At 46.2% G+C, this 13608-nt stretch overlaps 2 protein-coding genes across 3 annotated transcripts in view; one reads left to right on the top strand and one right to left on the bottom strand.

The window, feature by feature from the left end:
- The window catches only part of LOC126558824 (pyridoxal phosphate homeostasis protein), a 445790-nt gene that overhangs the window by 87887 nt on the left and 344295 nt on the right, over positions 1-13608 (top strand). The window lies entirely within an intron of this gene.
- Positions 1-13608, bottom strand: part of LOC126559679 (GATA zinc finger domain-containing protein 14) — a 55680-nt gene that overhangs the window by 4860 nt on the left and 37212 nt on the right. The window contains exons 2-10 of the mRNA XM_050215849.1: positions 2878-2982; positions 2661-2785; positions 2447-2544; positions 2140-2348; positions 1918-2070; positions 1680-1825; positions 1405-1599; positions 239-1246; positions 23-169 (exon numbers count right to left, since the gene is read on the bottom strand). Coding sequence (XP_050071806.1) covers positions 23-169; positions 239-1246; positions 1405-1599; positions 1680-1825; positions 1918-2070; positions 2140-2348; positions 2447-2544; positions 2661-2785; positions 2878-2982 — 2186 coding nt within the window. The remainder of the gene's footprint in view (positions 1-22; positions 170-238; positions 1247-1404; positions 1600-1679; positions 1826-1917; positions 2071-2139; positions 2349-2446; positions 2545-2660; positions 2786-2877; positions 2983-13608) is intronic.

The following is a 13608-nucleotide window of genomic DNA, read 5'->3' as shown; positions in this document are numbered from 1 at the left end:
GCTTCTTAAGTTCATTCCTAACCTTTCCGAGGAGTACGCATAATCCTGATCGGCTCCAAGACCCGAATCGGTATGCTCATGCGATACACGCAATCCTGAACTGTCCAGCGGACTCAGACTTGATCCAGTCGGCGATATGAAGTCCCCCATACTCATACTCGACATCATCCTAAGGAAAAAATCGCAATTCGTTCAGAACAAACATCCTCCAAGCTGCTTCTCAATATTCCAACCGTACCTTATAAGCCCCGAGTTGCGATCATAATCCCTCGACGAACTGATCGTACTAGCCGATCGTATCGAGCCACCGTTAATGCCGTTCTCCACCAAACTGCCATCGCCACCCTTCGAGTACGGGTCCCGTATCCGATCGATACGATTGTTGCTCGCTTGGTGCGGCTGATGGTGATGCAGATGGTGCGTTAACGAGGTCGACGATTGATGACTAGTTTTGTGCACCTTGAGTGTGTTGGGCTTTTTGGCGGCATGATTCGTCTCCACAACCGTGTAAGGTATCTCGCGCAACTGATCCTCCGTCATGCCGGTCGTATCGACCAGATCGAACTGCAGATGCTTCGTCAACTCGCTCGACCAGATCTTCTCCGAGGGTGATCGATGTTTGCGGTGGCGCCGGCTACGATGATGATGCTGTATAATGCCCGAATCCGGATGCGTACCCTTCATCACCTGACTGCTCTTGATGACGGCCGCTTTCGGTACGGCATCGGAGTGCTGTTTGCGCTGTACCTCCAACCACTGCTCACCCGAATCAACCAGCTCGATCGAATCCGTTGATCGACGATGCCCGGAGTAGCTACGATCACGGCTCTCCGTATCGGATCGATTGCGTCGATTCTTGGAGCGATGGCGTCGATGCTTCCGGTGCGAGTTGTGCGAACGTCCCGACCGTCCTGAACCGCGACTCATTTCACTCTCATTGTCAGACACCCGGCGACTCCTGTGCCGGCGTCTACGTCCCGAGCGCGACTCGTTCGACGAGTGGCTTTCAACCGAGCTCGAACGCATCCGGCTGTTGTTCGCCGGTGCACTCATACGGGTGGACGCAGAACGTACCGACTTGGGACTGGAGTTGATCCCGAACAAACCACGCTGCTGGGAACGCATCCAGGGCGCACTGCGAGTACTGCGCGGTGAGTCCGGTGGGACGGGGGCTTGCGATTTGCTACCGGTAGTACCATTCAATGCAGCCGGTATGCTGCAAGTAGAACGATAAGGGCTCTCAAAGCTACACAACGCGAAATGCATCGCACACAAATGGGGGGGGAAAAAAAGGAAAACAAAATGGAAGAGTGGCATGAGAAACGACATGGAAGAAACAACGTGAGGTGCCAAAATGTGAGTTGAGTGCCTGAGTAGAACAGGAATAGAGATCGGGCAACTTACGACTGTGCCGGTTGAGGTATAGAAACGGATTTGATTTCCTGCTGAATGTACTTCGGTGCATCGAACATCTTGTCCTCGGTCGGTGGATCGTTCATTACGCGTCGCGGCTGCCGGCGGGAAGGTGTCCTGGTAAACGCTGGCGGGACTCGCTGTTGCGTCGAGAGGTCCTTCATCGATTGACGCTCCGAACGTGCACTGAAATGGAATGAAAACGGGAGATGGATGGCATGTGAAGTGAGTTCAAGTGGAAAACAGGATTCAACGGTAAGCAATACCTGTACTTGCTGGCAAGTGTGCCGGTGGCCTGCATCGGTGCTACCCGTACCAGGCGGAAGAACGAATGATGTTCCACGCAACATTTCCACAGATGCTTGCAGGCGCTCTTTTTTGGTGTTTCGAAACCGTAAGTACTAACTTCATTCTGCGGATGAGAATGGTGGACACAATCGAAGAAGCAGCCGTCAGTATGGAGATGGTTTCGGTTCTTTGTCGCCCACACAAATCGATACTTACGTTTTTATCACAGACGCGAAGCATAAAGTATCGTCCCTTGTAGTAGACCTTCGCTATCCGAGGCCAGTAGTAGTGTGCGACGGTAGTTTTATTACGCAGCACCACAATGCCACCCGGCGTTAGGCCGAGAAAATATTCCACACTGTCTTCACCCTGCGAAGAAGCGATTCGTAAAGGATTAGGGGCGTGTAATAAAGATGGGGATAACCATCCATCACCTACCAGCACCGGATGTAGATCGACACCGTACATATCATGCCACTTGACTTTGTCCAGATAGTTGAACTCTGCCTGCGACGGAGACATTCCTTCCAGCTGAATATGTAGCTCATGGATACGACTTTCAATTTCCTTCGTTTGGTTGTTGAGCAACCGGAACTCCGACACGTAACCGGGCGGATGTTTGCGTGGATCATAGTTACCAAGCTCGGCTGTAAAAGAGAGAGAGAGAGAGACACACACACACACACGTTCCAGCGCAAGCAGCGTTATTGTTAGCTGAAATTGTTGAACACAGTTTGTATCTTACCCTGCACAACATACGCTCCCAGTTCGGCGGCAAGCTCAAACGAAACGGGCAATCGTCCTTGAAGGATGTCTTGCTTCACCTGCAAATACAGCTGATACCTGGAGGGCGTACAGGGAACAGTAGAGAGGGTTGATAATTAATTCCCAAATTTATTGTCTTCCCATTTCCACGCTCTACGGTCTAACGGAAAGATGGCAGGACAAACTGGACTTACCTAGTAATTTCTTCGACAAGCTTGCAAGGATCGCAGGCGTAGAACTTGACACCAAAGTATAAATCGTACGGCACTTTGCCCGCCTTCAGCTGGCGAGAAAGTCTTGCACCCGGATCCAGCCAATGCTGCAGGGCAAGAACAGAAAGGGGAGGGGGAGAAAAAGTGTCAGAACAAGTCAACCCTGAACGACCACCCTGCTTCAACCCAATCTACTTACCGTCTGATTGTCCTGATCGATGTACCGGATCCCAAAGTAGGCAGTCTCTATCAGATTCAGGCGCGCAAAAACCACATCCAGCAGGGCTTGGCCGGGTAGATCGTCCTGACCGCATGAAAGAGGGAAGTTAAAAATGAAAAATAAATATTTGACAATCAAAATCCCCTGCAAGCGGACGATGGGACGCGATAATTCCCGGAACCACGAAATTCACAGCCAAACGGAGAGAGAGAGCGAGAGAGCGAGAGTCAGAAATTAATGATTTGTTAGCGGACAGGAAGTTTTCCCCGAATCCCGGGGAAAACCTCATACCATCCACATCGAGATGGATATAAGTTGGGATCGTGTAATGTCATCTCAGGATCACAGCAGTGCGTGTGTGCTCGCGCGTTGTTGCGTATTGCGAATTGGAGTTCATTTCGCACAAACATTGCAGCTCCCGGCGACCCGACGTTTCGAGGATTATTTGCGTTTCATCGTTTTCGGGGTTTTCAGACGAACGGCGAGCTTTGTGTGTAATCATTGCGTTTGTTTGCTGGATAATGGTTTCCGGTAGCCATTGTTATGATGATAAATGTTCGCCTGGACACTGACGACGTCACCAGAAAGGATTTCAAAGCGTCAGCGGTTCTGGTTTCGGGAAATGATAAAATAAACAAAATGGTGGCCTGGCGAGTTTGAGGAAAGGGGACATTCGGTTTCCCCGGGAGCGAACAAATTGCCAAACAATGCAAAAGTTCAATTAATATCATACCGCACAATGCGGGCGGGTTTGGTTTTGTGGTGGTTTTCACTAGGCCAAATCAGTCAAATTTTGGGCGCATATATGGAGAACTAATTTGATTGCAATGCCAGTCAGAAAGCCAGGGTTCCTGTCGAATGCGTCATTCTTCCGGAAATAAGGTCAATAGTGGGGTGTTGCTGCTGTTGCACCGCGCGACAGCTGCATGCTGACACATCCAGCAAGCATGTGCGCCCTGCTTTCATTCGCATTTACCTCGATGATAGACGAGGTGGACAGTGGTCGATGTTTAGTGGGTGAACTTTACTCAGCATGGGAACCATTCTTTGATTTATACTTCCTGATTGTTGGACCAGCGTTACGTGGCTTTTCTGTTTTCCTGTTCTTCGTACTTACGAGCACCCTTAGAATTTTCAACACAATATTGCGAGCCCCCATGTGGGCCCCCATACTACGATGCTGTCATTAAAGAACCATTGGAGCGATTTGCAGTCTCATGCCGGACCCACGCGTTCTGACATCTTGAAAGGCATGGGCAGGGTTACTCGGATCATCGTCGGCTATAGTGGGGCAATCGGTGAGCTTACGCAGGTGGAGCAATGTCCATTGACCGCTGCACGATACCTCCAATTGGCATGCCCTCAAGGTTCAGACCTTAAGCACATGGAAGTGTCCGCTACAAATAGGAATCTTACTTCGTTCAAGTCACCCGACGGTACTATCGTGCATGCCAATCTGGAAGACCGATCGTGCTAAGCACAATAAGAGCGCGTACGGTGAGAACTAGGACTTCCTGCTGCGCGTAACCTACCTACCACACCTCCTTTTCTGTCTCCCCCATATCACCGTCCCTACCGTGCCATCTCGTCATCGTGAGTCAGCGAAGCGCATTGGTACGGCACTTGAGCACCAACTCGGCACAAACTGTACGGGACGCAATAAGAAATGATAAATTGTCTGGCCTAGGCTTTCGGGGCTAGGATATATGTTGGTTGCGAATTTACATTCGCTGGTACGAGAGAGGCTCGTTAGGCTTTAAGATCGCACATTCAGAGATATTCTGTTTGAATAACGGCTCGCTAAGTCAAGGGACACACGCGAGCCCGAAATCTTGAGCAGCGCCCTTCCTTTTATTCAGAATCAGTAGTGTGAGAGTTGTTTGAGTTCGTTATAATTAGCTGCTGAATAGGTGACATGCTCCGGTTACATAAGCATTCAATTAATGTAATGTACTGTAAAATGAATTAGAGGCTCATCAAGCTCCTTGGATTTCTCTCTTTGTCTCTCTGTCTAGCACTCCTTATCACATTCCCTACGAAAAAAAAAGTCTACGAATCGTTGGAGACAGGACTCTCCAGGAGTAGTTTTTTTTTAACGCCAAGCTTCGAGAAAGCAGAACTCATTCGTTGGCAGGACTTGCATTGCTAGGAGCGTGTTCCGTAGTACAACTTTTCCGTTATCAGTGCAAATTAACTTTTCCGCAAAACCCTACGAGTAGACGAACGTTCACAGCACAAAGCCAAGGAATCTTTTCTGTGGAAAGTGGCTCCTGTTATGCTCGTCACGACCGTTTGTCAGTGGGTGATGGGTGTAGTGTACGCGCGTAACTGTCCTGTCTGTCGAGTGTTGTCTCGGCAGAGCAGGGTATACACATCTCCCGTGTACCCGCGAAGCGTTGGTTTATGATGTCGTTAATCTTATTTCAAGACTTATTGTGCACTCATTTTTCACAACCGCCAAACGGATTCGAGGGACGATAGAGGCTAGTGTGTTCATGTTGCAACCACTTGGCGTTGGGTGGGATAGGATGCTTGGCACCTTGGTTTGGTGAGAGCGACCCTAGAGCGATCGGAATTGGTGCTTTGCCCGAGCTGTTCAAGAGCGCCTCAACGAGAGCAAACATTATTGTAAACAGGATTTTTTGTTTGATTACAAACATCGATCCATTGAAGAGGAAAGAGAATTCCTAATTCTGCACAATTATCTAGGGTCGTCAATAACTCCAAAGCTGTTATAATCTACTATACTCCAGATATTAGATCAAACAAATTCATCAATTTCCAGGATTGCCGCTACAGTCGTTTTAGTGTCAAAAATACTATAGAAAATTTCGAGTTTGAAGAGTTTTACGTGAAAGAATCTCAGTTTGCCTCATATTTTTAAACCAGGACATGCGGTTTGTATAGCTTCGTCCAATCTATCATGGTTAAAGTAGAGAAAATCCTATTATCTTCGCAAACTTCGGGTTGGTTGTTTAATTTATTCCCATATCGCTGCAAAATTTTGAAAATTAATATTACTTGAGTTTACATTTATGCATCAACATTGGATTAATTGTTGCTTATACCAGCATTGAAAAATCATTAAACAGATCAAAAGCCAATAAAGGCGATCTTGTTATGTTCCATCCTTTTAGATTCAGAGTGTTCGCAACAGCAAAACCAAAGCATCCGCCTTATGACTCTCTGAACTGTAAAATTATATTTTATTTCATATTTTATCCGGAACCGTCACCCCGTAGTAAGGGCTCTAACTGCGTGGTATCGGTAAGTCTAGTAAGCCGTTCGATGGCCAGCGTTACCTAGAAGATCGTTAAGACAAGAAGAGGAAGATATTCGCTATCCAGAATCACCTTTTTAACACATAAAGCCCTAGTCAAAAGGACTGATCAAACTATAATTACCCATGATGTAGCCTTATATCCATCCTATGAACATCCTTTTGGTCAAGCAAAAATCATGCATCAACATTAACATAATTGCTTAACAATTAAAGACTACTTTTAGTTGAAAGGATCAATCAAAATGGCTGTTCCGGCCGTTCTAGTGTATAAACGATTGGCTTCAAAATATTGTGACAATCAATGTTTGCCAATATTTGCAATAAACATCCTAACAACAAGGAACATATTTGACCAACATGCATCACAAACGAGCATCAGCACACGTCAGCATGCTTATCACACGGCAAAACGCCGCCAGCGCGTTAACTTACGTATTGTTCTACCCGAAACCCACGACAAATGATGCAAACCACAGCAACACAAACACACGTTCTCAGCTACCGGAAAATGCGAACAGGGACTTACAAAACCGGAGGCGCAGATCATTAATATGCACCGCTGCAGATGCCCACATACACGGGAGGGGACACACAGTATTGATAAGAAGCCGACGTAGCCGTTGTCTGGATAGCTCCATTGCACTGCGGAGGCTTTTCAATTGCCGATCGCGGTGCAGACAAACTGACTGCACACCCCGATGGCCTTGCATTAATATTGATGGGATTTAAATTACGTTTCGAGCTGGACTCCTCGTGCAAGGAAATCTGCCAAGCCAAACAATAGTGTCTTTCGAGCGTTGTGCCAGCTTAAGCGCTCGGAATTGGTGGAATGTGCGCTGCGTTCCATTGATTAAGCAACTGAAAACGGGGAAGAGGGTTGTGGGTTTTGTAAGTGATGGATGCAACGATTCATCGATCATCCGTTTTTACCTTTGAGGTTGCACCTGTGGGTCACAATCGATTACGGGATGCTTTGCCGTCGGAACTAATCGACTCCTTCTCATCTGCTTCGTAACCTTCGGGATGACTGTTGACCCTCATGTAGGTAAATAAATCAAACACATAGGTCTCCAAATTCCAGCTCTCCCTTTAATATCCGCCCCAAAAGAGTTCATGTTTAACGTTAATTTGCTAAGTTCTCACTCATGGTGATTGATGTTTGGAGCAGCAAAGAAGAAAAAAAAGGCCACAAATAATCAATCCTCACAGATCGAATGCACTTCTTCACCATCGATGAACTCCGGTGTGCCTTCAACTGAGCGACTAACCCGTCCACATGCAGCTCTCTTTGATGTGTCATTTAATCTTCGCAAAGATCGTACAGATAATTGAAAACGTGACGTTTTCCCGGCAGCTTCATTCGCCGACGGAACCGAACCGAGCTTCCTGGTCTATGTGACCGAATTTTCTCGATGAAACAGCAAAAGGCACCGAAGCGAAATGTGACTCTGGCTGATGTTTCTTCCTCCACACAGTTCGGATCTTCATGGCGCGACGTTTGAAAGCTCCCACGTTTAACAGGTGGTTTGAAAATGGTGACTTTCTGTACGTATTTTCACCCTCCGTTTGCCCGCTGCCAGGATTTCTCCGATCCGATCCGGAAAAAAAACGGAAGAACCGCTGTCAAGACTCTGTCATCATCTATTTAAGTGAACTTTTGTGCTTCACCTTTGCTCGGTTTTCTTCGGGTGGCCCTTTGGCTGCCCTTTGACTTTAGGGCGTTGGGATTGTCAAGGAATGTCAGCAAAAAAAGGATTTTTGTTTGCTTTTTTTTCGATTGAAGTTGGGAAAGAGAATCCAGCTTTTGAACGAACAGAAAAGGAGGGAAATTTAAGAGTAAATGAAAGCATAATTCAGTGTGTGAACAGGAAAATTGTGCACAAATGAAAATGTTCCTTCATTTTGTCAGCAGGCCCATTGTTCGGCAAAGTGTTCGCTGCGGAATGGTCGAGCTTGTGGTGATGTTTTAAGAATCTTTTTACAATTCATTAATAATAGAGCCATCCAGCCAGTAACGAATGTTCGCTTCTGCAACCGCCAGTGCTCACAAATTATGCGTGAGAAGTTCTTAACCCCGAAGTGAGGTCATGTTTTATTCAATGTCATAAACATTCAAACAAAAGCTTTACCTTCCCGCAGCTATTGGTCGATGGTCGTCGTTTGTTCCGGTTTGTTGGGGCTTCCGCTTGTTCTTACTGTGCAAAACCCCCTCGGGATTTTTGGACCCTATCTGTCACGGAACCCGAAAGCCAGAGGAATAATTATAAATGGCTCCTCAAAAGGTAAACATTTTATCTAATTTGTTGACGCTACTTTGCATTGAATAGAGTTTCTCAGCTGGATGACGTTGGGGTGTTAGGTAAAGTGGAGCAATTTATAAGCGAATGTCATGGACGGTCTCCGTACCAGGCGCTCTGTATCTGGTCTAAGCAGTTGCTCTTTTCAGCAAAGGCCGGTCCGTATACATTAGCTCACACGCGATAATGAAGTCGTTTGGAATAAATCACTCAGGACGCTTCTGTGCTCTCATGGTTCCTAAAATTCGTGATGACACGAAACACCAGTAAAGTGAAAGATAAATACCCGCCAATCATGCATCTCATTGCACAGACACACAATCAGTCATGACAGTCGGCAAACGTCCACGGATTGCATAGAGCTAGGCGTTGCAACGTAGGTACGTATATTGTGTCGCTCTTGACGTACACATTCAGAGCTGCATAGCGGTTCGAATCGAAAGAAGGAAACATAATTTGTATAAACGCATCAATCACGCAAACGATCCACCATCTCACGGAAACAGACTTCGCAAGGACGACGCGCTGACCGGTCACTTTAATGAGAAAGCGGCTATTACACTCGGGAGTTTTTCATTGACCTCTAGCGTTCCTCTTTGCGACACGTCTTCCAGGGCCAAACCCGGCGAGTTAAGAAGGGAAAGGATTGAAAGGGGCTTTTTTGTGCTTCATTAGCGGTGGGAAAGCGCTGAAGCGCGATTCCGTTTGCCCATCAGCGACACACACATGGCGTTTGGAGTGTCCTTGGCCCAAACGATGACCTTGATGTGGACCCATTTCACGTGGTTGGCACAAGTCGAAGGGTGGCTTTGGGCAGGTAATTTGCCTACCCATTTCGATTATGTGTTTCTCCCGCACTTTGACTTAATGATGTCTCCCCCTCCCCGTTTCTGTATGCTTCGATTGTGCTGCACAACGGGCGTTCAATGGTACAATAATCTTCAGCACTGTCCGGCGAACCAGCGAATCCGCACAATGCCTCAGTGTCATTAATCATTGCTGTGCACTGTTGCGTGCGTGTGTGCGTCTGTCATGGCCTTTTGGGGACAATTTCAAACTCCATCAAGCACGAAGTTTCCGGCCCAACACTTCGCAAAGAGAGGTTCGGATTTGGGGTGGATTAAATTCCAACCCCAACTCATAGGGTGGAGGCTCAATATCGGCTAGACGATCATTTCCAATTTCGGACCGTGACACAGGTCGCACTCATACGCCACCCGCTAATGATACTTAATTCAATTTTGAAAAAAAAAACGGGAAAGAAAACGGAGCTCATTAAAACCGTCTGTACCACCGAAGCTTGTATGTTCCCTCCTTAATGGGGGGGAAGGAAAATGGCGTAACAAAAGTCGCGAATCGATTGCCCGTCACCGGGGCTAGAAGAGACCGGGAACGGGTGGGAAATTAAGCATTAATCACACATCTCTGAAGCACTACAGGCCCACCGTCTTCGGGCAGGAGCTCAATAGCACGTACCCGCAATGGTGTACGCCTTCGCCCCTGTGACCACAAAACAGCAGACAAGCCAATCAGTCGCGTTTGGCGGCATTCGGCATTGCGAATGTTGCGGTGTGTCTGCCCGTGTCGCTGATTTTACCCTTTCATCGACGCTAATTGATCGCTTCGGCTAAACATCGACAGGGACCTGTCAGCTCACACTGCAGTGAGACATGGCAGCGTGGAATGGATTTCTTCGCCCCACGACGTTCAGCGTTACCGGGACACAGTTGCACTCGGCTGCATCGCGCTTCGATCGAACACACAGACGCTAAAGAGTGTGCGAACCAAACACTCAACACCTGACAAAACAAGATCCATTTTTGGTGGTGTAGAAGGTGTTAGTAATGCGGCTCGACACACGATTCGCACTGGAATCCCATTTGTCAAAAGATCTTTCGGTGGGAACGGCACTCGACCAAACGGAAGAAGAAAAAAAACCAAAGTGGATAAAAGAGTCGATAAAAAAATAATCAAATGAACCAAATCAATTAAACAATGATCGATTTCGCAATTTAACCATTCCCGGTGTGGGCAAAATGATTCGAAACTGCCGTGTGTTTGTGTGTTTCTGCTCGGTTATTGCACATTCGCGTCACGTATTTATTTATGTGACCTATTTAAATGCTTCCTTCCTGCTCAATGAGCACCACATTAAAAACGCGCGGAACGATGCTAAAAAGCGAGTTGTGGCAAGGTGTGCAGAATAAATAACATTGGTTTGCAATGAAATTAATTACCATAAAAATGGCATCATTTGATAAGCGGCTTTTATCGATGGTGAACAGGGTCGTTTTGCAGGCGAGAAACGGGAAATTATTGTTTTATTGTGTCAGTTTAACAATAAAATGCATGAATTTGGCAAGGGAAAGATATTTTGATCGTTACAAGATGTTAGAGTTGGCTCGCTGTTCAAGATTAAATTAACAGATTAAATACAATATGAATATTACAAAGATTGCATAAATTAGGGGGCATATAAATGAATCGAACGTGTGATTATGCCAAAAAGAACAACGAATGAAGTCTCACAGATAGCTCAAGAATGCAGCTGAGAAACATAACGTGAGGAATTGACAATCCCTTCAATGCTAAAAACGCTATCATTTTGATATTCATTATTGCTCAGAACAAAACTCTTTTGGGTCGGTTTTGAGTGGAGGCAAAAAACTAATTGAATTTTGCAATTTGCATTACAAAACTTAATAATTCTAACGATGCTCTTGTTGCTTTTACCTTTTTTAAGTATCTTTCATGATCGTATACATTAAAGCCTCTATCCTCTATGTCAAAGTTCAGAGTCTATGTACAGCGAAACCGTTGCCAGGACGATTAACTAGAAGGTCATTACGAGTCTGCAACAATATTGAGCTTGCAAGGATAGAAAAGTGCATTCCCGCGAAACTTTATCAAAGTCGACGAAGGCTCATCTACATCCCGGATAGGACATTTGATAACAATAATGGCTGTGTAACTGTAGAGATCCGGTTAACAGCGCAATGATGAAACTTTCCTCGATACTTCCTGACTCGTTGAAAAACTAAACTCCTCTCACACACAAAAAACCGTCCGGTGCTGGTAAGGCGAAACTTAGCCAACCGTAAATAGAAACCACCATAAATTACATTAATTAAAGCCCAACGCTAAGGCTTAACACGGGGTAATGGGCAAACGTGTTGACATATTTTGCTGTAGCTCATTCTCGGTGTTTCGATTTGATGAAAGGCAAGAAAAAACTGAACGTATTAAGCAGCAGTAACATTCAAACTCTACCAAATCGCGTCGCGCACCAGTGGATCCATATTTTTATTTAACTTCGACAATTCTACTTCAAACATGTGCAGCGGAAGCGAAAAATTAAAAAAACAACACCAACCACAACCGCAACCTGTTTTTCATTTTGTGCTCATGATTTAGCATTAATTGGCAGATTTTTATCAGGTTATTTTCATAAATTTGAAAACCAACTCTCAGCGGCTGCATTTTATAGAATGGCAGATGAAAGGCAAAACAAAAAGACGTGCCATTCGTGCACTCGTAATCGGCAGTTGTGGCAATGAAGAAGACAACCGCAACCCTTGAACGTTTTATGTGACATTAATGATTGTTCTGTGATGAAAAATTGACTCAGCAGCCACCCCGGCAGCGGGCACCCCGAGGCTTGATGATTCACTTCGCGTTTCGATAAGTTTTAATTAAAACCCATTCATAAAACGCGGAAAGAAAATCGTCGATATGTGCGATCCGGTCGCTGAACAACGGCTTTCCGATGCACTCCCTTTCGACGGGCAAGCGCCGTATCTCAATCAATATGTTTTCATTCTGCGAATGTTTCCTTCGACGACTTGGAGCTCTTTCCAACTGTATCGACCGCGTCTGGTAAGGCGATCCCCGTTCCCAGTCGATGCCGTGCCTCCCACGTGTACGAATGTGGCTTCAGCAGTCCAGTCCATCGACATAATTATGGTCATTGTGCATCGCCCGGTGTATCGCGCACTGGTAATCTTCTTTATTTACCACTTTTTAATAGGATTGCTTTTTTTTGTTGGATTCTTTTAATGGAATCGTTTACATCAGTCGTTCGATTCACACCAACCACCAGACGGACTACGTGGTACCGGCATAATACGGTGTAAGTACGGTACGGGACGCCAGCCGAACACCAGCTGCAATTGCGTGGTACGACTAGATTCATCATCATGTCGGGGGACGTGATCGTGAGGGTTTGGGGCTGAGGCTGAGTACTCCAATTGGCACACGCGGAATCGTGTGCTTCCGTGCTTGATTTATGTAGCGTACTCGTCCCCCTCGGTTCAACAGCACAACAGTCCTAGAGACTTGTACAGTAACGCAGCGCAGCGATACACTCGATTAAAGTTAAAGTTGGTGGGATGAGCCTAGGGGTAAGGAGATGATCATCCCCGCTCCCAGGGAGTAGCGACAACACAGTAACGAATCGCATTCGTATCATATACATAAATCGAACCACATTTGCAGCCGCGCTGAGAGGCTATCTTTATTTAATGCGATCGATAAATCACAATCCGGCCGTCGTCGGGGCGAAAGTCGACAATATTTGCTCAGATGCAAGTGTGCTCGTTTATCATCGCAAGGTCTCTAGGGTCGCGCAGTTTATTGTTCATTTGTCGTTGGTGGAATGATCGTGTAATGTGATAAAATTATCATCAATGTAAAGGGTGCTCCACGGTGTTTTTGGTTCTTTTTCAGCGACTGAGTTAAACACGGTTTGTAGACGGAAGAGGGAGGGAAGAGGTAATGCGAAAGCGGGTGGGAAAAATCAAAGGCGAGGCCCAATACTGGGTCGCCCGAGCAAATTCATAAATAATTCAAGAGTCCATTTCGGGAGCCCGTAATTACAAAAAGGAATCGAAATTGTGGTGACGCCTGCCCAAGCACAAGTCAAGAAACCGACCCAACGCTGTGAACAGCTGCAGTACATACTATGGCTGTCAAAAAAAAGAGAAAAAAAAACATTCAGACACTAACAGATTGTGCCGGTCTATTGATTAGTCATCTAGGCGAAAGACTGGTAGCGGTGTCCAACGTAGTTCAGCGCTGCACGAGTTCCCACCGGCGACATGATAAATTTATGTACATTTACCCACATAAAAA

Source organism: Anopheles maculipalpis, chromosome 2RL (assembly GCF_943734695.1).
Source record: "Anopheles maculipalpis chromosome 2RL, idAnoMacuDA_375_x, whole genome shotgun sequence".
In the NCBI taxonomy this organism is placed as follows: domain Eukaryota; kingdom Metazoa; phylum Arthropoda; class Insecta; order Diptera; family Culicidae; genus Anopheles; species Anopheles maculipalpis.
The sequence above is the reverse complement of the archived record's forward strand: the minus strand, read 5'-3'. Positions and strand labels throughout refer to the sequence as shown.